Source organism: Peromyscus californicus, unplaced genomic scaffold (assembly GCF_007827085.1).
Source record: "Peromyscus californicus insignis strain IS unplaced genomic scaffold, ASM782708v3 Scaffold_5__1_contigs__length_169319896, whole genome shotgun sequence".
Lineage (NCBI taxonomy): Eukaryota > Metazoa > Chordata > Mammalia > Rodentia > Cricetidae > Peromyscus > Peromyscus californicus.
In genome coordinates, this window is record NW_026294573.1 from 134,112,276 (window position 1) to 134,136,501 (window position 24,226).

At 39.8% G+C, this 24,226-nt stretch overlaps 2 protein-coding genes across 15 annotated transcripts in view; both read left to right on the forward strand.

The window, feature by feature from the left end:
* Nucleotides 1-24,226, forward strand: part of Sntg1 (syntrophin gamma 1) — a 728,018-nt gene that overhangs the window by 576,795 nt on the left and 126,997 nt on the right. The window lies entirely within an intron of this gene.
* Nucleotides 6,937-12,408, forward strand: LOC128097328 (MICOS complex subunit Mic27-like). The gene has a single exon (XM_052717752.1). The coding sequence runs from the start codon at nt 9,653-9,655 to the stop codon at nt 10,481-10,483; it is 831 nt and encodes a 276-aa protein (XP_052573712.1). The 5' UTR covers nt 6,937-9,652; the 3' UTR covers nt 10,484-12,408.

The window sequence follows — 24,226 nt, forward strand, 5'->3', positions numbered from 1 at the left end:
GGTATGTGGTACCTATCCAGAAAGTTATCCATTTCTTTTAGGTTTTCCAGTTTTGTCGAATAGAGGTTTTTGAAGTATGACCTGATGATTCTCTGGATTTCCTCAATGTCTGTTGTTATGTCCCCCTTTTCATTTCTGATTTTGTTGATTTGGATGCTCTCTCTCTGTCTTTTGGTTAGTTTGGATAAGGGCTTGTCTATCTTGTTGATTTTCTCAAAGAACCAACTCTTTGTTTCATTAATTTTTTGTATTGTTCTCTTTGTTTCTATTTTATTGATTTCAGCTCTCACTTTGATAATTTCCTGGCGTCTATTTTTCCTGGGAGACTGTGCTTCTTCTTGTTCTAGAGCTTTCAGGTATGCTGTTAAGTCTCTAGTGTGAGATTTCTCCAACTTATTTATGTGGGCATTTAGTGCTATGAATTTCCCTCTTAGTACTGCTTTCATAGTGTCCCATAAATTTGGATATGTGGTGTCTTCATTTTCATTGATCTCTAGGAAGTCTTTAATTTCTTTCTTTATTTCTTCCTTAACCCATTGGTGATTCAGTAGGGTATTATTCAGTTTCCATGAGATTGCAGGTTTTCTGTAGTTTTTGTTGTTGTTGAAATCCAACTTTAGACCATGGTGGTCTGATAGAACACAGGAGGTTATTCCAATTGTTTTGTATCTGTTTAGATTTGTTTTGTGGCCAAGTATGTGGTCAATTTTAGAGAAGGTTCCATGGGGTGCTGAGAAGAAGGTATATTCTTTTTTGTTAGGATGGAATGTTCTGTATATATCGATTAAGTCCATTTGAGTCATGACATCAGTTAAGTCCTTTATTTCTCTGTTAAGTTTCAATTTGGGAGATCTGTCCAGTGGTGAAAGTGGGGTGTTGAGGTCTCCCACTATTAACGTGTGGGGTTTTATATGTGATTTAAGCTTTAGTAATGTTTCTTTTACATATGTGGGTGCCCTTGTGTTTGGGACATAAATATTCAGAATTGAGACTTCATCTTGGTGGATCTTTCCTGTGATGAGTATGTAATGCCCTTCTTGATCTCTTTTGATTGATTTTAGTTTGAAGTCTATTTTGCTGGATATCAGGATGGCTACACCCGCTTGTTTCTTAAGACCGTTTGATTGGAAAGTCTTTTCCCAGCCTTTTATTTTTAGGTAGTGTCTATCTTCGAATTTGAGATGTGTTTCTTGTATGCAGCAGAAAGATGGGTCCTGCTTTCGTATCCATTCTGTAAGCCTATGTCTTTTTATAGGTGAATTAAGTCCATTGATATTGAGGGAAATTAATGACCAGTGATTGTTCATTCCTGTTATTTTTTGGTGGTGATGTGTGGGTACTTCTATACGTTGGGGTTTACTGCTGTGGCTTTATCTGTTGCCTGTGTTTTCGAGGGTGTATCTGACTTCCTTAGGTTGGAATTTTCCTTCTAGTGCTTTCTGTAGGGCTGGGTTTGTGGATAAGTATTGTTTAAATCTGGCTTTGTCATGGAATGTCTTGTTTACTCCATCTATGGTGATTGAAAGTTTTGCTGGGTATATTAGTCTAGGTTGACATCCATGGTCTCTTAGTGTCTGCATTACATCTGTCCAGGTTCTTCTGGCTTTCAAAGTCTCCATTGAGAAATCGGGTGTTATTCTGATGGGTTTGCCTTTATATGTCACTTGGCCTTTTTCCTTTGCTGCTCTTAATATTCTTTCTTTATTCTGTACGTTTAGTTGTTTAACTATTATGTGGCGAGGGGACTTTTTTTGGGGGTCTAGTCTGTTTGGTGTTCTATAAGCTTCTTGTATCTTCATAGGCATTTCCTTCTTTAAGTTGGGAAAGTTTTCTTCTATGATCTTGTTGAATATATTTTCTGTGCCCTTGAGTTGGTATTCTTCTCCTTCTTCGACCCCTATTATTCTTAGGTTTGGTCTTTTCATGGTGTCCCAAATTTCTTGGACATTTTGGTTCATGACTTTGTTGGTTTTAGTGTTTTCTTTGACTGATGAATGTATTTCTTCTACTGTATCTTCAACGCTAGAGATCCTCTCTTCCATCTCTTGCATTCTGTTGATTATACTTGCATCTGAAGTTCCCAATCGTTTTCTCAGATTTTCTATTTCCAGCATTCCCTCTGTTTGTGTCTTCTTCATTTTTTCTATTTCCCTTTTCAGGTCTTGGACTGTTTCCTTCATTTGTTTCATTGATTTTTCTTGATTTTCTCTCAGTATTTTATTGTTTTCTTCCAGGACTTTATTGATTTCTTCTAATTTGTTTGCCCTTTCCTCTAGTTGTTTACAGCGTTCTTCACATTTTTTTGTCTTTTCCTCTACGCAAGCCTCTAGCTTCTTCATGATGTCATTCATAAGGCTGTTTTCTTCTGCTTCTTCCAATTTCTGATGTTCAGGTCTAGGTGTTGGAGGAGGGCTAGGGCCTGGTGATGCTGTATTGCTATTCATTTTGTTGTATATGTTTCTGCCTTGACGTCTGCCCATCTCCTTGTGGTTCGTTCTTGGCCTTATCCGCACACTTGGTTCAGACAGACCAGTGTTCCAAAAGGGAAGTCAGTGTTCCAAAAGGGAAGTCTGGAGCAAGATGGGAGCTGGGGGCCGGCCTCTAAGTCTCAGGAAGAGGCTTGGGGCTCAGGCGGATGGGCGTGGTGGCAGGGCGTGGAGACTGCAGGGTCTGCCAGGGGTCTTGGAGAAGGGGATCCTTCCCGGTGGGGCTAGCAGGGAACCTGCCCGGTGGCCAGAACCTGGGGCCGAGTTGGGCAGGTCTTCCCTGGAGTGGCTGGTGCCCAGGGATGGGGTCTGGGGCAAGGAAGGGTACTCACGATTGTTCCAAAAGGGACGTCCGGAGCAAGATGGGAGCTGGGGGCCGGCCTCTAAGTCTCAGGAAGAGGCTTGGGGCTCAGGCGGATGGGTGTGGGGGCAGGGCGTGGAGACTGCAGGGTCTGCCAGGGGTCTTGGAGAAGGGGATCCTTCCCGGTGGGGCTAGCAGGGAACCTGCCCGGTGGCCAGAACCTGGGGCCGAGTTGGGCAGGTCTTCCCTGGAGTGGCTGGTGCCTAGGGATGGGGTCTGGGGCAAGGAAGGGTACTCACGACTGTTCCAAAAGGGACGTCCGGAGCAAGATGGGAGCTGGGGGCCAGCCTCTAAGTCTCAGGAAGAGGCTTGGGGCTCAGGCGGATGGGCGTGGGGGCAGGGCGTGGAGACTGCAGGGTCTGCCAGGGGTCTTGGAGAAGGGGATCCTTCCCGGTGGGGCTAGCAGGGAACCTGTCCGGTGGCCAGAACCTGGGGCCGAGTTGGGCAGGTCTTTCCTGGAGTGGCTGGTGCCCAGGGATGGGGCCTGGGGCAAGGACGGGCACTCACCAGTGTTGTACAAGGTTTTGATTATTATGTGGCAAGGATCCAGTCTATTTTGTGTTCTATAACCTTGCTGTACTTTTATAGGTGTATCCTTCTTTAGTTTATGAAAACTTTCTTCTATGGTTTTGTTGAATATATTTTCTGGGCCTTTGAGCAGGCATTCTTCTCCTAATCATATAATTCTTAGGTGTGATACTTTTATCATGTCCTGGATTTCCTGGATATTTTGTGTTAGGAATTGTTTAGATTTAACATTTTCTTTGACCAATGAATCTATTTGCTCTCTCATATCTGCAATACCAGAGACCTTCTATTCTACCTCAAGTACTCTGTTGTTTATGCTTGCAGTTAGTTTTCTATTTACATAAGTCCCTCAGTTAATGTTTTCTTTATTACTTGTATTTCCATTCTCAGGTTTTGAACAGTTTCATTTGCTTGCTTTTTTTCTTGTTTTTCTTCAAGAGATTTATTAATTTCCTCCAATTTTTTGTTTGTCTTTTCCTCTATCTCTTTTAGGGAATTTTTTTTATTTCCACTTTAAGGACCTCTATCATCTTCATAGCCCACAAGCACATACATGAACTCACGAACATACACATACACACATATACATTTACACAACTAAAAATATTCAGACTGTGGCTCCATTTCCTAAGGGTCCAGCCCTTATATGGAAACACCAGGCAAGCCTGAACAAAAGTACTGCCACCCTACTGTACAGACAGATTCACAAACAAGACAAACAAAAAGAAGAAAGTGGGGGTCCCAGCATTTACCTGCTAAAGGGATAGAAAGCACCCAATATAAAGGAGCCTACTCACCAAAATACACTGCTCAAGGGAGTGCTCAACTAGCACCACACATGAGTAAAGGGACACAAACAGACCATGTTCAAGCATCCAGTGTCCCGGGTTTTGGCACTGGATGTGGCAGGGTCCTATGATGTTGTTCCATTTGGAAGAGGGGGCCAAGTAGCCACAGAGTCAACAACACAGACTCTGGGGGAATGTTGAAACAACAAGCTCAGTTTATTCAGGAAGAGGCAAGCCTTATATACACTCTACCCCACCCTGGGGGAAGATCTGATGAATATGCATCTGTTAGTGTGACATAGCTGCCTCTCATTGGTCCAGGTCATCTCCAGATCATGTCTCAGCTGCTGCTTCTAAGGCCCTTAGGGAGACCCAGGTTGACTCTCAGAAAGTATCTCTTTTACTGATTTGAGCAGGCTGGCTCTCAAGCCTGTTAGGGATGAGTCATCTCACACTCCGTGACAATTATTATCACAGTTTTTTTTTTCAGTAGTTTCTCCTGAGCAACATCAGCATGATTTGAGTTTTCCTTTCTTATTTGTTTTCTCTCTTCCACACTGCTCCTCATATCTACTCTTCCAGTACCTTGAATTTTTTTCCTTGATCATATGTTTCTAGTTTCATGGTTTTGAAATGATGAAACAAGATTCTACATAACAAGAGTTGGTTATTCTCTTAAAATCTAGTAGTATCATCCCTCATTAAGGAAATACCCCTTTGAAACAGAAAGAGACCAATACAGAAAATCACAACCAATTGTAATGCAGAGTTGTGATGCATAGTCTCAATGGATACATCTACAAAACACTGCAGCACCCAATGTTCATGGAACACTGTAGGAGAGTGGGCAGAAATTTTTTAAGAGCCAGAGGATCAGGGAGTTTGCTGTGAGGTTGTGTCTGCTAGTAATATCAGAAGTTTTATCTGCAAAGTTCTGTCAACATGACTGCCCAAACATGAGTTGAACAATAAACATGCAAAACTCAATGGGGAACTCCCATTAGGTCTAAATCCAATATAGAATAAAGATAGGAGCAGTAGAGTTAATCCTCCCAAGGAAAGAGTACACCAATTGGTTTTCAAATGTCAAATGGCCAGTCCTGATAATGTACATACAAGTAACATTATATATTCAACAGGTTATATAGAGGAATATATATATGTATATATATGTATATATATATATATATATATATATATATATACAAATACATAAATATCTTCAATAACAAATGATCAAAAGAAAATCCAAAAATTTGAAGGAGAACAGACTCAGGTAAACATGATGTTTTGAAGAGAGAAAAGGGAAGGGAGAAACATTGTAATACATTCTCAAAATGAAACACACACACACACACACACACACACACACACACACACACACACAAAAGCAAAAAGTATTCAGAATTGTTGATAACATTTAATTTTGATATTTCTTTTTATCAGTTTAATTTTTTGAGAATTTTATTCATGAGTAAGCATTTATACCAATTCCTCCTATCCATATCTCCCTCCTGCTCCCCCTGTGACTCCACAACTCCCCCTCAAATTCAGAACCTCTTCTTTGAATGTTATTTTTACATGTATAACCACTGAGTGTTCTTCCTATGTCTACTTGGTTATACATTTCTCATAGTGTTAGAATGTATAAAATAGAATTACTGGTTTTCCCTCCAATGTTGTTTATCTCAAAATCTTCACAATTTTAGAGTAGTAATTTTCATTCTTTTAAAGTAACAAAATACTTATGTCTATTCAAGTTAACTTTTTGTTTCTTACCACATGCTAAATTGTCGTTTTCAAAATGTACCTTGAGTCCAACTACTTCCTATCCTCTTAGTTGATATAAATTTCCTTCAGCTTCCATCTTTCTATTTAGACTCAATATAAAAATATTCTTCTATTACTATTTTGTTTTACAAACTGCTTTACTTTACGCATAGAAATGTACTTTACTTATTAAATACACTATAATAGAATTACTTGATATACCTATAAACAGAAGAATAAAAGGAAAAAATCTAGATTAAAATATCACCTTTCACAGAATAATTTCCTTTTAAACAACATTTTCTTGGCCGGGCGGTGGTGGCGCACGCCTTTAATCCCAGCACTCGGGAGGCAGAGCCAGGCAGATCTCTGTGAGTTCGAGGCCAGCCTGGGCTACCAAGTGAGTCCCAGGAAAGGCGCAAAGCTACACAGAGAAACCCTGTCTCGAAAAACCAAAAAAAAAAAAAAAAAAAAAAACATTTTCTTACTAAGTTGACAAACAAATATCAAAAAACCCTCAGGTATCTGCCCCATAGTGATTTCTCCCAGTGTTCAGGGAACGATGCTTACAAGAGGCTGGGATCTAATCTGAGAGATATCAAATAAATCTTTGTACATCGTGCTCTTTCAGTCCATTCATTTTATTTTTCTAAGCCAGTTCTCCTTCTTAGCTACTCTCTTACCTGACTCCTTACATTTGTAACAGGAGACTCCTTGCAATCCCAAGAAAAGTTTCAGTTCCCTCAATGTCCTAGCACATTCCTAGAATAGATGATAAGAAACAGAGCTATTACCATAGTAACACAAGGTTCCATGGTCTCAGGAACAGAGGGAGGGGGCTCAGTGCTCAGTGCAACAAACTCTGAGACATAACTTTGCATCAGCAGATTTGGCAAGCAGAATTGGCAGACATTCCTTAGGGTGTTTTGTGTTAGTATCCTTGGTGAGACACCTGCAACTCTGACCTTGTGATTTACTATAAATTTTTAAACTTATGATCTACATACAAAGGCCTTTAGCCTAGTTTGAACTAGGCTAAAAATGAACTAAAATCATGTAGTTTGTGTTAGACTGAGAAGAGATTAGTATTTTCTTAACATAGAACTAACACATTTGAGCAAAAGGAACAAAACAGACTTTAAGTGTCTACAGTCTCATGGGACAATGGATCTGGCTATGAAGCATATCCTACTATATTTTCTATATATCAAATTTATACAACTAAATGAAAAGTCATCTTTCTGACCACTCACAGATATATATGCCCATAAGGTTGAAATGTAATCATGAAATTACATATATACATTTTATGAAAATTCATAGTAATATGGAGATCATAGCTGTAATTACATGAGAAGTTAGCAACAAGAAACAGCCAATTCATTCAAAGAGCAATAATTACAATATGTCTTGCATGATGGCTTAGTCCTCCAGCAGAACCCTTGGTTCTGTTAGGTTGATCTTTTGAACACTAGTTGTTACCTGCTGCATATTCCCAGGGCCTTTTGCAACCAGCGGCTCTCATATGACAAATGTATCCAGTGACTAAGCATGTCTCATTGCTATTTCACAATAGACAATGGAATTAAAGAGAAAACCTAATTGTCAAAGAGGAATATAGTTCTTGGTATGTCAGTACATAGAAAGTTGAATTCACAAGCATACCATGGGGAAGGAAAAACAAACAATAAAGGAGTTAAAACTAGAAAAAAATAGCTTTGTATCCATTTTCATGACTCATGATTCTTATTGTCTGTATTTTTTCTTTCTCATCACCAAGTATTACCCTCCTTATCTATTTCCTAAACATCTATACTTTATTCATACTTATACCTGTCTACACATATTATAGGTTAGGTTTTGCATATGAGGAGAAAGTGTTTAATTTTTAAGTTCAGATTATTGTCTTAATTAGGGTTTCTAATGCTATTGAGAGATACAATGATCATGCAACTTTTATCATGGAAAACTTAATTGGGGCTGTCTTAGAGTTTCAGAGATTTAGTCCATTATTGTCATGGCAAGAAGCATGGCAAGTGCAGTCAGACATGGTGCTGGAGAAGGAGCTGGTAGTTCTACTTCTTGATCCATATGCAGCAGGAAGTGAACTGTCACACTGGGCGTGGCTTAAGCATGTATGAGACCTCAAAGCCTGCCTCCACAATGACACACTTCCTCCATCAAGTCCATGCCTACTCCAACAAAGCCACATCTCATAGTGCCACTTCCTTTGGGCCAAGCATTTAAACACATGAGTGTATGGAGCCATTGTTATTCAAACACCACAGTCATCTTACTTAATATTAATCTCTCCAGATGAGTAAATTTTCCTGTAAATACCATGACTTCATTTTTGATTTATAATTCAATAATATTACATATATATGTACAATATCTTCTTTTGATGGACATGTAGTCTACTTTCATTTCTTTTCTGTCCTAGATACAGCAGCAATAAACATGGATATGTAGGTTTGTCTGTGGTAAGATATGCAGTTCTTTGAATATATGACCAGGAATGGTATTGGAGGGTTATGATGAAGTTCTACTTTTAAATTTTAGGAACCTCATGATGTCATTGTTTTTCTCTGCTGAGTAGTATTCCATTGTGTATATGTATCACATTTTATTTATCCATTCTTCAGTTGAAGGGCATCTAGGCTGTTTCCAGGTTTTGGCTATTACAAACAATGCTGATATGAATATAGCTGAGCAAGTGCTCTTGTGGTATGATTGGGCATTCCTTGGCTATGTGCCCAAGAGTAGTATAGCTGGATCTTGGGGGAGATGGATTCCCAATTTTCTAAGAAAGCGCCATATTGATTTCCAAAGTGGTTGTACAAGCTTGCATTCCCACCAGCAGTGGAGGAGAGTTCCCCTAGCTCCACATCCTCTCCAGCATAAGGTGTCTTCAGTGTTTTTGATGTTAGCCATTTTGACATGTGTAAGGTGGTATCTCAGAGTCATTTTGGTTTGCATTTCTCTGATAATTAGGGATGTTGAGCAATTCCTTAAATATCTTTCAGCCATTTGAGTTTCCTCTGTTGAGAATTCTTTGTTTAGTTCTATAGCCCATTTCTTAATCAGACTGTTGGGCATTTTAATGTCTAATTTCTTGAGTTCCTTATATATTCTGGATATCAGTCCTCTGTTAGATGTGGGGTTGGTGAAGACCTTTTCCCATTCTGTAGGCTGTCGCTTTGCCTGTTGACCGTATCCTTTGCTCTACAAAAGCTTCTCAGTTTCAAGAGGTCCCATTGATTGATTGTTTCTCTCAGTGTCTGTGCTACTGGTGTTATATTTAGGAAGTGATATCCTATGCCAATGCGTTCAAGACTACTTCCTACTTTCTCTTCTAGCAGGTTCAGAGTAGCTGGATTTATGTTGAGGTCCTTGATCCACTTGGACTTAAGTTTTGTGCACAGTGATAGATATGGATTTATTTGCAGCTTTCCTCATGAATGACATCATGAGGTTTGCAGGCAAATGGATGGATATAGAAAAAAATCATCCTGAGTGAGGTAACCCAGACTCAGAAAGACAAACATGGTATGTACTCACTCATAGGATACTAGATGTGGAACAAGGATGACTGGACTGCTACTCACATCACCAGGGAGGCTACCTGGAAAACAGGACCCCAAGAAAGACACGGGGATCACCCAATGATGGAGAAATGGATGAGATCTACATGAACAATCTGGACATGAGTAGGGGTAATGAAGGGTGAGGGTCGAGGGAAAGAGAGCTTGGGGGAGCGAGAGATCCCAGCTGGATCAAGAACAAAGAGGGGGCGCTCTCCATCCAAAAAGGAGCCGAGGGTCATAGGTCTGGCGGCTTTTAGGATGAGAAAGTTGACAACCATGCCTGCACGTCTGATGTATGCATCTATAAATGTACATCGGGCCAAAGAAGAGGAACCCAAAAAGCAGCTAGTGAGACCAGAACAGCTCCCCATATATACTGCACCACCTCTTCATTCTAAATATGTTGAAGAACAGCCTGGTTATTTACAAATGGGCTTTGCATCCATCCGTACTACAACTGTTCGTTATATTGGCTGGTACAAGGGTGTTTATATCTTTATGAAGAATGGGATAATGGATACAGTACAATTTGGAAAAGATGCATATTTCTATCTGAAGAATCCTCCTCAAGATTTTCTTCTCAAAATGGGAGTGATTACAGCTTCAGGGCTGATGGGTTTGGTTTCAGCAAGAAAAGGTTCTAGGTTTAAGAAGATTGCTTATCCACTAGGATTGGCCTCATTAGGAACAACTGTTTGTTACCCAGCTCAGTCAGTAATGATTGCAAAGAAAACTTGGAAAAAGGCATATACTACAAGCCAGCAAATTTTTCAAGCTATTAAGTCATTGTGGACAAAAAGCAGCGAAAAAAAGTCACTCCCTGAACCAAAGGGAGAAACTAAGGTAGGAAAATCTGATGAAATACATGCTAAAACACCTAACCTAAAACATTTAGTGACTTTTCCAAAAGATCTTGTTTCTGAAACAGCGATGAAATCGGAATCAACTGCAGGCACAGCTTAGTTTATACCTGACCCCAAGCTCATGGATCACGGGCAGTCTCATCCAGAAGATAAAGATATGTACAGCACTAGAAGCTGAAATAGACTACAGTGGGAGTCTGCGTAGAGAACCACAAGATGTACCAAGTGACAGACAATGGTTAAAAATCATGTGATGAATGGGTAACTGACAGCATGACTAGAAATTGTCCCATGACATTTTAAAATAAACAGTTTGGCCAATGCTGGAAGTGGTTAAAACTCAAAATAATGAATACAACACAAGTAATATTAAGAGATTGATGAGGCAACTGAAGTAGAAGTACTAGAAGTATATTTCATGACTTGTAAGAGAATTTATTAGAAAGCAAAATAAAGTGAAGATATAAATGTCAGTAAGATTAAAACCTGAAAATATGTATATGTAAATATACATATACATGTATATACATATGAATCTGCTTCAGTTTTCCCAATTATTGCCAGTTAACTTAGAATGGTGGATAGAAGGATGTGTTTTTTTTTCCCCAGAGCTGGAATAAAATATCCATATTTTTTGACACACACACACACAAAAAAAGAACAGATAGGGAGAACAAGGAATAGGAGACCATGGTAAATGAAGACCACATGATAATAGGAAGAAGGAAAGTACTAGAGAGCCCCACAGAAATCCACAAAGATACCCCCACAATAGACTGCTGGCAATGGTCGAGAGACAGCCCGAACTGACCTACTCTGGTGATGGGATGGCCAAACACCCTAATTGCTGTTCTAGAAAGCCCATCCAATGACTGAGGGAACTGGATGCAGAGATCCATGGGTAGGCCCCGGGTGGAGCTCCAGGAGTCCAATTAGTGAGAAAGAGGAGGGTTTATATATTGGTGAAATTATTAAGGCCACTCCACGTAGTTAAAAGGAGATTTATTTAATGGCGTAACTTACAAATTAAGGGATAGGTAGGTCGCGGAGTCTGGGGAAGGTGTATCGCAGTCCAGCGGTGTTCTCTGGAGCTCTGCTTGGTACACCTCTCCAGTCCAGGGTCCCGCAACAGAGAGCGAGCCCGCCGATCCAGATCTCAGGTCCCCAGGCGCCTCCTTTCGCCCCGCCTTGTAGGCGTGACAGTTGCCGAAGTCTCAATGGGGGTTGGAACTTCCAGATCAAAGCTGGAATGGCTACCCACTACATCTCCCCCTTTTTGTCTAAATAAGAAAGTTCTAACCTAATACAAGACTATATACAAAGGAATGGTTATCAAATATAGTCCAGGAATAATGAGGGATAATGACCTAGATAAGATGGAACTACAACCAATGCAAACAATATCAAGCAAGAAACACATACTATAATCCAGAGAAGTATAGAGCATAGGTAAATGGCAAGTTACAAAGATCATTCCAAAAGGTGTCCTATCCTAAAGAACCTGAATCTAATACTTAATATGTTCTATCTACTAAGTTGTAACTATAACTGCTAGTCTTCAATCCCATCAAAGACCTGAGAAAGAATATAATGGTACCTGAGGAATGGTAGATGGATGCAAGCAACTTTCGGGAATCTTGCGAGAGTAGACCAAGACAGCTGGCAGCCTGGACAGTCACCTAATGTTTCTCAGCATTGTTGGTGCATTCAAATTGGCTACAGGCCTAAAGTATCTGACAGACCATTTTTAGAAGCAGGAATTCTGAAAGACCATCTTACCCTGTCTTGGCAGAGTACAGTGGTCGCTTTCCTTGTGTCCCACTTGTCCAGAAAGGATAGCATTGCATTTGTACTGTCATCCGTCGAGGCAAGGGCAGTTCTTTGCCCAGTAGGCCATTTTGTGCCAAGAAGACAAACTTCCAAATGGAAATGTCTTAGAAGCCCAACATTCTCTCGGGATCAAATTGGTGCAGCCAGGAGCAATTGTGTCTCACATCAACAGAATTCTAAGTTATTTAAATGCCATATTCTCTAGGTCTCTGAAGTGTTTGAAGATTACCTGTCCATCTGACCTATGTATCTGTAAATCTGGATAACCTAACTAACGTAACTATAGAGATGACCAGCATCGGTGACTATAAATCTGTAAGTCTTATCTACCGAAATAACCTAAGGACTAAGGCTTCACGTAAACAAGGTAAACAGTCTATAAGCAAGTGTATGGTAAAGAACGATGACTTTAAAATTGTGACAATACACAAGATGTTATAACAGAGGTAGGAGTATATAGTGCGATTGCAATATGACAATAATCTTAAATATATATCGATATTTATAACAGAGGTAGGAGTATGTAGTGTGATATGCAATATGACAATAATCTTAAATTTATATCAATATACCGAATATCCTAAACAGAAGTAGAACCTACATAAAGTATGACAGATATAAATTTACATTTGTATCAATATACAAACATTTCAAATAAGAGTAGAAATATATGTACATTATAACAAATATAGTTCTGTATTTGTATCAATATACAAATTATCTTAAACAGGAATATAAAAATGGTTTACATTTGTATCAACATATAAGAATCCATAACAGTGCAAATTACAGTGCAAATTATTTAAGGCTGCTATTTTACTAAATTTGTTTACTAGTATACATAATAATCTACCATAATACCTTATACCTATCCATTCCATTTCTTCTTTTCATTTTATTATTTTTTTTTTTTAGAATACTGAGTTTAATATTTCCTTCCACCCCCAACCCTATAACCATCATTCATAACCTTGAGAATTATGAAACCTAAGGGAGAAGGGGCGTCGTTTTCTTAGAATTACTTCCTGCTGTTTAGGGGGTGATGTTATCTCTGTTGGGTACTGTGAGAAAGCTCAGATAGTTAAATCTCAGTTAGACTAACTGTAGGTTCTGCAGCAAGTCTTAGAGTAATGGGTAAGATTGTCTGAAATTCTGGTAAGAAGTGTAGTATGATGATGATTACCATGGCATCATTCTGGATTGGGTAGAGTTGTTGGGGCCCCATCTTCCTTCTGGAGACTTCTGAGATTGCTATTAGAAAAACTTATTTGTTATCAAAATGGAAGGTTTGGATTTAAAGAGGACATAGCATGTAAGAAAGGATTCTGAGAAATCAAGAGTAAGCATGGAGAGAGTTAGAATCTAGAAGACAATGGTCCCTTTTTATTGGTTTCCTTCTGTCCCACACCAGAGGGCTCTTCAGATATGGGACTGAAGAATCTCTCAAACTTCCTTTTAGCAATATGCTTGGGTTTAGAGAAGGAGTGAGCCAATTCCATCTCCAAAGTCAGCTTGGCTTATAATTGAATTGGAACCACAACTTTTCTAGATTGATAGAGAGATAGATATTAGACAGTAAGATTTTACCGTGTGTAGATTGGTACCAATAGATTCTTTCTTTCTGCTGTAAACATCCGGATATCCAAGGCCTTATGACTTCTGTAAGATGGGTATTTCCATCATCCTGGAAAGACAAAAACAGAACCCTACCCCAACCTTTGATTGTTAAATTTTTCTTACAACTTGTAGAGATGTCACATTGGTGGATGATCTTTTACTTCTCCTCATCAAGGGGTTTTTCCTGTTCGAATCGAATTTTTATTAATTTTGTTGGTATCCATAGCTTTTCTTCTCCTGCAGAAACAAAGGCAAAACCCCTTCCCCAACGTAGAACATATCCAGGTTTCCATTCTGAGGTCAGCACATCCTTGAAATAAACTGGTTGGTTTAGCTCAGGAGTTTTGTCTGTCGTCCAATGTCTCTCTGCAGCTGTTGTTCCTTTCTCATCAGCATTGAGAAAATTCAAGGTTAATAAAGCACTATGCAATCTATTTCTAGGAGTCATTGTTACCCGTTGCTATTTATTTAGCATATCTTTTAAAGTTCGATTGGATCTTTCTATGACTGCTTGGCCTGTGGGATTGTGTGGTATACCTGTAACATGCTTTATATTATAATAAGCAAAGAATTGTCTCATTTTATTGGAGACATATGCTGGGGCATTGTCTGTCTTAATTTGTACAGGTATTCCCATGATGGCCATAACTTCTAATAGGTGTGTAATCACAGAATCAGCCTTTTCAGAACTCATAGGAGTTGCCCACTGAAATCCTGAATAGGTGTCAATGGTATGATGTACATACTTTAATCTTCCAAATTCTGCAAAATGAAACACATCCATCTGCCAAATTTCATTTCTTTGTATACCTTTTGGATTGCTCCCTGCAGGTAATGGAAGTTGGTTATAGATGGAACAAGTAGGACATTTTTTCACAATATCCTTAGCCTGTTGCCAAGTGATGGAGAAATCCTTCTTCAAACCTTTGCTATTTACATGGCATTTCTTATGAAATTCTGAAGCTTCTAGCACATTACCTATTAGTAACTGATCAATCTCATCATTACCTTGTGCTAGAGGTCCTGGCAGACCTGTATGGGATCTGATATGTGTTATATATATAGGATGTTCCCTTTTTCTGATGATTTCCTGCAATTGTATGAATAATGAAGTTAATTCTGTATTATCAGGAATAAATTCAGCAGTTTCAATATGTAAAACAACTCTCTCTGCATATTGAGAGTCAGTGACTATATTGAGGGGTTCTGTGAAGTCCATCAGTACCATAAGAATGGCATACAGTTCTGCCTTTTGTACAGAGCTGTATGGACTTTGTACCACTTTACTTAAGTCTCCTGATTTATATCCTGCTTTCCCTGATTTATTTGCATCAGTATAGAATGTGAGGACTCCAGAAATTGGCTTTTGTCGTACAATGTGAGGAAGGACCCATTCAGTCTTCTTTATGAATTCTATTCTCTTGCTTTTGGGATAGTGGTTGTTAATCTCTCCCAAAAAGTTACTGCAGGCTCTCTGCCAGTATTCATTATCTTTCCATAGTGATGAAATTTCTTCATTAGTTAAAGGTACTACAATTTCTGCTGGGTCCATTCCTGTCAACTGGCGAAGTCTTAGTTTACCTTTTTGAATCAAATCAGAGATCTTTTCTATATAAGTCTTTAATTTCTTATTTGGTTTACGTGGTAGGAATATCCATTCCAATATAATATCTTCCCTCTGCATCAAAATACCTGTTGGGGAATGTCTGGAGGGGAATATGACAAGAATGCATTTAAGTTCTGGATCCACACGATCCACATGTGCTTCTCGAATTGTCTTTTCTACTAGAGCCAATTCCTTCTCAGCTTCGGCTGATAATTCTCTTGGACTATTTAATTCTTTGTCCCCTTCTAGAGTATTAGCCAAATTTTGTAGTCCATCTTTGGGTATTCCCATGATACCCAGTAAGTTGGAAATGCTTCCTAATAACTTTTGAAAATCATTAAGAGTCTTCAACCGATCTCTCCTTAGCTGTACCTTTTGGGGTCTAATTTTTTGTAGCTCTATCTTATATCCTAAGTAGTTAATAGAATCTCCTCTTTGTATTTTTTCAGGAGCAATTTGCAGTCCCCAGCGAGGCAAAACTTTTTTTACTTCTTCAAACATGCTTTCTAATGTATCTAACTTTGGATCAGCTAATAGGATATCATCCATATAGTGATAAATTATGGATTGTGGAAACTTTACACGAATTATCTCCAATGGTTTCTGCACAAAGTATTGGCACAAAGTAGGGCTGTTTAACATTCCCTGTGGGAGGACCTTCCATTGATATCTCTTGACTGGCTGAGAATTGTTATAATTAGGTACTGTGAAGGCAAATTTTTCTCTATCATTTTCTTGTAAGGGTATGGTAAAGAAACAGTCTTTTAAGTCAATAACTATTATAGGCCATTCTTTAGGTAGCAGAGAGGGCAAGGGCATCCCAGTCTGTAGGGAGCCCATTGGCTGAATTACTTTATTAATAGCTCTCAGATCTGTCAGCATTCTCCAATTACCAGACTTTTTTTTTAATAACAAATACAGGAGAATTCCAAGGGCTGGTAGATTCTTCAATGTGTTGAGCATTTAACTGCTCTTGAACCAGCTGTTCTAAAGCTTGTAGCTTGTCTTTTGTCAAAGGCCACTGTCCAACCCAGACAGGTTTATTAGTTAGCCATTTTAAAGGTAAGGCAGTTGGTACTTCTGAGGGTTCAACAGCAGTTGTGCTCTGTTTGTGAGCAGCCTGAATGGTTGGTGCCTGATTTTTATAGCATGTGATGATATTATTCCTAGAAACATGCATTTGTCTGTATTCTTTTTCTGAAAGTGTAGGAATTTTAATCTGGGTATTCCACTGTTGTAACAGATCTCGGCCCCAAAGATTTACTGCTACATTTGCTACATATGGCTTCAGCCTTCCTCTCTGTCCTTCTGGCCCTATGCATTCAACCCATCTCGAACTCTGTTTTATCTGAGATAGGGTGCCAATCCCTAAAAGTTGGACATCTACCTCTTGAAGAGGCCAATTTGGATGCCATGATTTTGGTGTAATTATAGTCACATCTGCACCTATGTCTACCAGTCCCTCCATAACCAGGCCATTAATTCGAATTCTAAGCTTTGGTCTTTGATCATTTATGGAAGTCTGCCAAAATATTTGTTTTATAGTGTTCTTTGTAAACTGTGATCCATCCATCAGAGCTGTTTTATCATCCATTGCAGTATCGGTTTTTACATTAGGCATTGGTTTATTCAGTTGTCTTGGAGAGGAATTTCTTCCACAGTGGCTGGGAATGTTCGTACTACATTGGATTTGGGGGCCTGCAAGAGGCCCCCTGAGGCGTTTCCCGCCAGTAAAGGGTTACCTCGTATATCTATTTTTGATCTGCACTCACTGGTCCAATGTCGGCCTTTGCCACACCTTCTACATAATCCGGGAGGTGGTTGGGGTCTCCTGTTTAGGCTATTCCTAAAAGGAATATTACTCCTAGGAGTACCCCACGTACAGTTTTTACTTATATGACCTGGTGTACCACATTTAAAACATTTGGTAACACGGGGCCTTCTTTCACCTCTGGGATTTGTCTCTCCTATCCAAGCCTCATTACTGTAGTTACGAGACTCAACACCATTAGTATACTGAATCCATTCTTCCAAAGGAGCTGATCTGATCTTTAATGGTGTAAGTATTCTTCTGCATTCTGCATTAGCATTGTCGAATGCCAAGGACTCAGTTAATACTTTTCTTAATTCTTTATCTGATACAGCTCTTGTTTTAGCTGTGTTCAGTCTTTGTAAAAAATCAGTGAAGGGTTCATGTGGTCCCTGAAATATCTTTGTGTATACCTCAGTTGGTTTTCCAGGTTCTGGAATTTTTTCCCAAGCGTTTAGAGCTGCTGTACGGCATAGGGATATTGTATGCTCATCATAAATGGCTTGTACATTCCTGTCAGCAAAACATCCCTCACCAAGTATTTGATCTTGGGAGATCACGAAACCTCTGAGTTTACCTTGTTGTTCTAAAATTTTTGCCTCTTCTCTCAACCAGCTTTTCCACTGTAGCTGCTGGCTATATTCTAGAACAGCTGAAATTAACTGATGCCAGTCATCTGGGATGATTCTATGTGAGGTAGACCATGAATTTAACATCTGTTTTACGTATGTGGAGTGTATCCCATATGTAACTACTGCTTCCTTTATATTTTTAAAGTCCCTTGTTGAAATTGGTTGTAATGTATATGTATTATATGGCTCGGGGTGTGTGTCATCCGCTGGCTTCTCATGGATGATAACAGGATAAGCCATTGTGTGAGAGCCATTTGGAGATGTTACAACCTCTATGGTCTTGCCCTTCTGCTTATTAGGTCCCTTGTCATGTTTACTGAGAGTTTCTTCTAAGGCCTGCAAACGAGCACCTAAGGTCTGTTCTATGGAGTGAGCCTCCTCTCTGGCAAGGGACTCCAGATTGCTCATGGAATCATAGAAGTTTTTATGTTCCTCAGAAACACATGATTCCATGGACCTTATCTTATCAATTAATGATAATCTTTCTTCCTTATATAGTGTCTGGAGAGTTAGTGTTCTGTCCATTAAATATTCACATTTATTATCAATAAGATCAATTTTTGGTACAAGCCTGTTTTGTAAATCCTGATCAGCAGATTCCAGAGAAAGAATCTTTCTCTCTAAGGTCTCATTGCTATCCCTTAAAGCAGATTCCAGAGATAGAATCTTTTTCTGTAAGCCTTCATTGCTCTCGCTTAAAGCCTGTATCAGTCCCAATAATGACTCATCTTTGTTCTTGTTATTAAACCAGTGTTTGAACACTGTGTGGATTATTACAATGAATGCCAAAATGGTACAGGCCAGATATGCCTTAGGAAGGTTGTATATTTCCAGTAAGATGTCATTCATCATACAAGCAAAAAGGTTTTCGAATTCTTGTGAGGTAATGTTGTCAGCCATATTACAAGAATTACTCAAAATTTGTTAGTCAATTTTAAGGTGTAAAATTATCAGGTGCCTTTGCTTACCTTTCGTGGTTTTGGGGGGTGTAGTAGTACTTTTCAGCCAGCAGGTGGCATTGGTACAGCTCCAAAGCAGGGCCTGCTGGTGATCTTGGCTGACTGCAGCTCGCTGGAGTCAAGATGGCGGGAGCCGGAGCCGGTGCCGGCAATCGGGAAGCCGGGGAGTGCCTCTTTCGCTGGTCTCGGGGCTAAGCTAGGGAACTGAGACCGGACTAGCTGCTCTCTCTTTAGGGAATGGAACCGTGTAGGTGTTCCCTGGTTATATGGAACTTTGCAGGCGGGTTTAGGTACCCGCCAGCTGGGGAGGAGGCTGAGGGTGGGAGCCACCCAGGCCTTTGGAATTTGCCCCACGTGAGCGACAGATATTGGTGAAATTATTAAGGCCACTCCACGTAGTTAAAAGGAGATTTATTTAATGGCGTAACTTACAAATTAAGGGATAGGTAGGTCGCGGAGTCTGGGGAAGGTGTATCGCAGTCCAGCGGTGTTCTCTGGAGCTCTGCTTGGTACACCTCTCCAGTCCAGGGTCCCACAACAGAGAGCGAGCCCGCCGATCCAGATCTCAGGTCCCCAGGCGCCTCCTTTCGCCCCGCCTTGTAGGCGTGACAGTTGCCGAAGTCTCAATGGGGGTTGGAACTTCCAGATCAAAGCTGGAATGGCTACCCACTACATTTATATGAGCGAGAATTGTTGAGATCAAGGTTGGATAAAGCACAGGGATAAATAGACAAACAAATGGAAACACACGAACTATGAACCAATGGCTGAGGTGCCCCCAACTGGATCAGGCCCTCTGAATGGGTGAGATAGTCGATTGGCTTGATCTGTTTGGGAGGCATCCAGGCAGTGGGACCAGGACCTGTCCTCAATGCATGTGCTGGCTGTTTGGAGCCTGGGGCTTATACAGGGACACTTGGCTCAACCTGGGAGGAGGGGACTGGCCCTGACTGGACTGAATCTACCAGGTTCATCTCAGTCCTCCGGGGAGGCTTTGCCCTGGAGGAGGTGGGAATAAGTGGTAGGCTGGGGGGAATGGGAGGGAGGCAGAAGGGGGGAGAACAAAGGAATCCGTGGCTGATATGTAGAACTGAATTGTATTGTAAAATAAAATTAAATTAAATTAAAAAATTTAGGAACTGCCACACTGATTTACATAATGAATGTATTAATTTTCATTACCATCAGCAGTGAATACAGGTTCTTCTTTCCCCAAAATCTAAGATTTCTTGATGATAGGTGTCTTAATTATTTTCCTTTGACTGTGATAATGCACCATAATCAAGGCACCTTACAGAAGATAGAGATTATTTACAATAATGTCTTACTTAAGTTTCTATTGCTGTAACAAAGCACCATAACCAAAAAGCATGTTGGGGAGGAAGAGTTAATTAGCTTATACTTTGATATCACGGTTCATCATCAAAGGAAGTTAGGACAAGAATTCAAACAGAGCAGGAACCTGGAAGCATGAGTTTATGCATAAGCCATGGAGTGGTACTGCTTACTGGCTTGCTTCTCTTGACTTCCTCAGCCTGCATTCTTATAGAACCCAGGACCACCAACCCAGAGATGTCCTCACCCATCATGTACTGGACTCTTGTTCTTTGATCACTAATTAAGAAAATACCTTATAGCTGAATCTTTTTTTTGGGGGGGGGTTCGAGACAGGATTTCTCTGTGTAGTTTTGGTGCCTGTTCTGGATCTCGCTCTGTAGACCAGGCTGGCCTTTTACTCACAGAGATCCACCTGGCTCTGCCTCCTGAGTGCTGGGATGAAAGTCGTGCACCACCATCGCCCAGCTCTACAGTTGGATCTTGAGGGGACATTTTCTCAACTGAGGGTCCTTCCTCTATGATGACTCCAGCTTCTGTCAAGTTGACATAAAAAACAAACAGTAAAAGTGGCTTAGAATTTCAGAGTATGAATCCATTGCCATTATGCTGGGAAGCATGGCAGCAGGCTGGCGGTGATAACAGTAGCTAAGAGCTTAAATCTTGATCCGAAAGCATAATACAGAGAAAAAGTGATAACTGGGAATTGTATGGGCTTTTAGGAAACTTTTCCCCAATGACACACCCCCTCCTAAAAGGCCACTTTTTCCAACCTTTTCCAAACAGTCCCACTGAATGGGGACAAAGCATTCCAATGTATAATCCTATGTCACCTATTCTCATCCAAACTACATTGTGACTGGGGTGAGGTGGTTCTTTAAATAAATTTTAATGACTAGAGAGATTGATTAGTTTTTAAAGCAGATATTGGCCATTTGCATTTCTTCTTTTGAGAGCTCTCTATTCATTACATTAGCCAACTTGTGATTTGTTGGGTTGTTTTCCTCTGATTGTAGCTGGAGTTTTCCTGCCTGGCCCACAGTCAGGAGAAATCTCTCTCACCTGCCAGTCCCACAGTCACTCAGACCCAACCAATAAACAGAGACTTATATTCGTTACAAACTGTATGGCCATGGCAGGCTTCTTGCTAACTGTTCTTACAGCTTAAATTAATCCATTTCCATTCATCTATACCTTGCCACATGGCTCGTGGCTTACCGGCATCTTCACATGCTGTTTGTCATCGTGGCGGCTGGCAGTGTCTCTCTGACTCAGCCTTCCACTTCCCAGCTTTATTCTCCTCCTTGTCCCGCCTACACTTCCTGCCTAGCCAATGGCCAATCAGTGTTTTATTTATTGACCAATCAGCAACACATTTGCCATACAGAACATCCCACAGCACTTCCCCCATTTTTTTTTCAAAAAGGAGGGTTTTTAACCTTAACAAAGTAAAATTACATATAATTTGGGAAAGTGGGCATAGCTTCTCTTACTACTTCCTGCTGGAGGGGGGCGCTGTATCTTATGGGGACACAAAAAAATTTTAGAATTATGGAATAGTTCATGAGGGTGCATTGTCTGAGCCAGTTGCCTTCAAACCATTCTGGATGTTGGATCATCTGGGCCATGGTGTCATCGGAAACCTTTCAGGGGGTCTTGGCTGGTCAAACCTGATGTATCTTAATCTGGAACAAATCCATAGCCTCTGGCTTTCTGTGGAAACAAAAGAGACTCTTTTCCAAAGCAACATATCCTTATATCCAAATTTTGAAGTCAAGGTACCTTTAAAATATACATTTTGGCATAACTCAACAGCTTTTACAATCAAATGTTTTTCTGCAGTTAAAAATCCCAAAGACAACACAATCCAGATTCTCTGTGTAATACTCATCTTTACATGGCTTATTTTTTATATTAATTTTACTGTCTCTTTAAAGACTTTATTTTTTAAAACTATGTATTTGTTTATATAACTTTATATATCACCTTTTTGTCTCTTTCAAGCCTATGTATATTTTATACACATTGTAAACTGTTACATCTGAAACTGTCTTATTGTGAATCTATTGCTTTAAGCTGCAGCAGCTGTGGCTGCTGGCTCTGCCCACCTCAGCTTCCGACAATGGCTACGTTTACCGCCAGCTCTGGGAGCTATCGTGGGTCTATGCTTTTATCCATGCAGCGTGTAGTCCAGAAACCTCTTTTTTTGTTTTGTACCTGCAAAGGCTAAATCCACCACACAGCTTAATGTGCCACTTGCAGAGGACTCATTCCCGCCACAGTAGCTCAAACCAGCAGCTGCCAGTCATTTGAGAGAGACAATTAGGAAGCTGTTTTTAGCTCCGTTTTAGAATCTTTTTTCTCAGTTTTAGGTGGAAACTCTTGCCACCACGTTGGACGCCATTTGTAGCTGGAGTTTTCCTGCCTGGCCCACAGTCAGGACAAATCTCTCTCACCTGCCCGTCCCACAGCCACTCAGACCCAACCAAGTAAACAGAGACTTATATTGCTTACAAACTGTATGGCCATGGCAGGCTTCTTGCTAACTGTTCTTACAGCTTAAATTAATCCATTTCCATTCATCTATACCTTGCCACATGGCTCGTGGCTTACCGGCATCTTCACATGCTGTTTCACATTATGGCGGCTGGCAGTGTCTCTCTGACTCAGCCTTCCAGTTCTCAGCTTTATTCTCCTCCTTGTCCCGCCTACACTTCCTGCCTAGCCAATGGCCAATCAGTGTTTTATTTATTGACCAATCAGCAACACATTTGCCATACAGAACATCCCACAGCATCTGATGTCTTATTTTTCTATTTCCTTGTAATATCTGGAGATTAGTCCCCTGTGTGAAGTACAGTTGGTAAACTTTTTCTCTCATTCTGTTGGTTATCTTTGCTCTGCTGGTAGATACTTTTTTCTGAGCAGAAAAAAATTAATTTTATGTTTCCCCACCTATTAGTTTGGCTAGTTCCTTCACTGATTAAGTTCTTACCTGAGTAGATTCTAATGTCTGTAAGAACATTCCTGTGTTTTCCTATAACATTTTCAGTGTCACAAGTTTTAAATTGTGGTGTTTGGTTAACTTTCAAGTTGATTTCATGCAAGATAAAAAGAACAAATCTCGTTCTTTTTCATGCAGGTGCATGTCAAGCTTTGCCAGTACCACTTGTTGAATATTAGCTCGGCATAGCTTTGTTGGCTTCTTTGGGTATCCTCTATTCAGTACCATTGGTTTAAAATAAGGATCAGGAACTAGACAATGATGGCTAATCTCCCTTCTCTTGTTTAAATATAGGACGAGAAGAACATTCTTAATGGACAATTTTGTTTTTTTTTTGTTTGTTTGTTTTATTTTGTTTTCCTCCTCAGTAGAGGGATCTTGGTGAACTAAAAATAAAATTCTCTGCTTTTCAAATCTTCTAAGTCCACATTTTATATTTCTCTAGTTATCAACTACTCTCCAGTGAAAATCATTTTTTTGGCTAGTGAAAATGGTCTCAATGTGCCTCATGCAGTATCTTGCATTGTCTTTTCTTATATTCTTCTTATTGCTTTGACTATCCTTCCAAGTGTCTGTATGACTAACTCTCTCAGTGTTTCAAGCTTGTATTTAAACAGCCTTTTTCTGAGACCACATGACAATCAAAACTATGTTATACATCCCTTCCCAACACTCATTTCTTCAGTTCCATAATTCATTTACTTTCTTGTTATTGGTTTAACACTTTCCTCAACATAGCATGTATTATTTTTTCATTCTTACTCTTCTAATCCAGAGACATGGGTGTGTATCAGCATATTTTCACTGCCATATACCAGTTGGTGCTTATGACAGAGGCTTGTGAAAATTATTTTTGTTCACCTGAAAATTTTATTCATGAATGCAGAAGAAATAGACTTAATGATATCTGATATTTCTCTTGGCCAAAAGGTAAAAATAACCTGGATTTTGATCCTCAATCATGAGACTAGAGACTTGAAATGTTTTGTCAATAACATTCTATGTAGGACAATTTTTTTAGGTAACACTGTGCATGTACCCAGAAAACAT

Coding starts and splice junctions, on each gene's coding strand:
- LOC128097328 (XM_052717752.1), top strand. CDS start 9,653: ATGAAGGGTGAGGGTCGAGGGAAAGAGAGCTTGGGGGAGCGAGAGATC.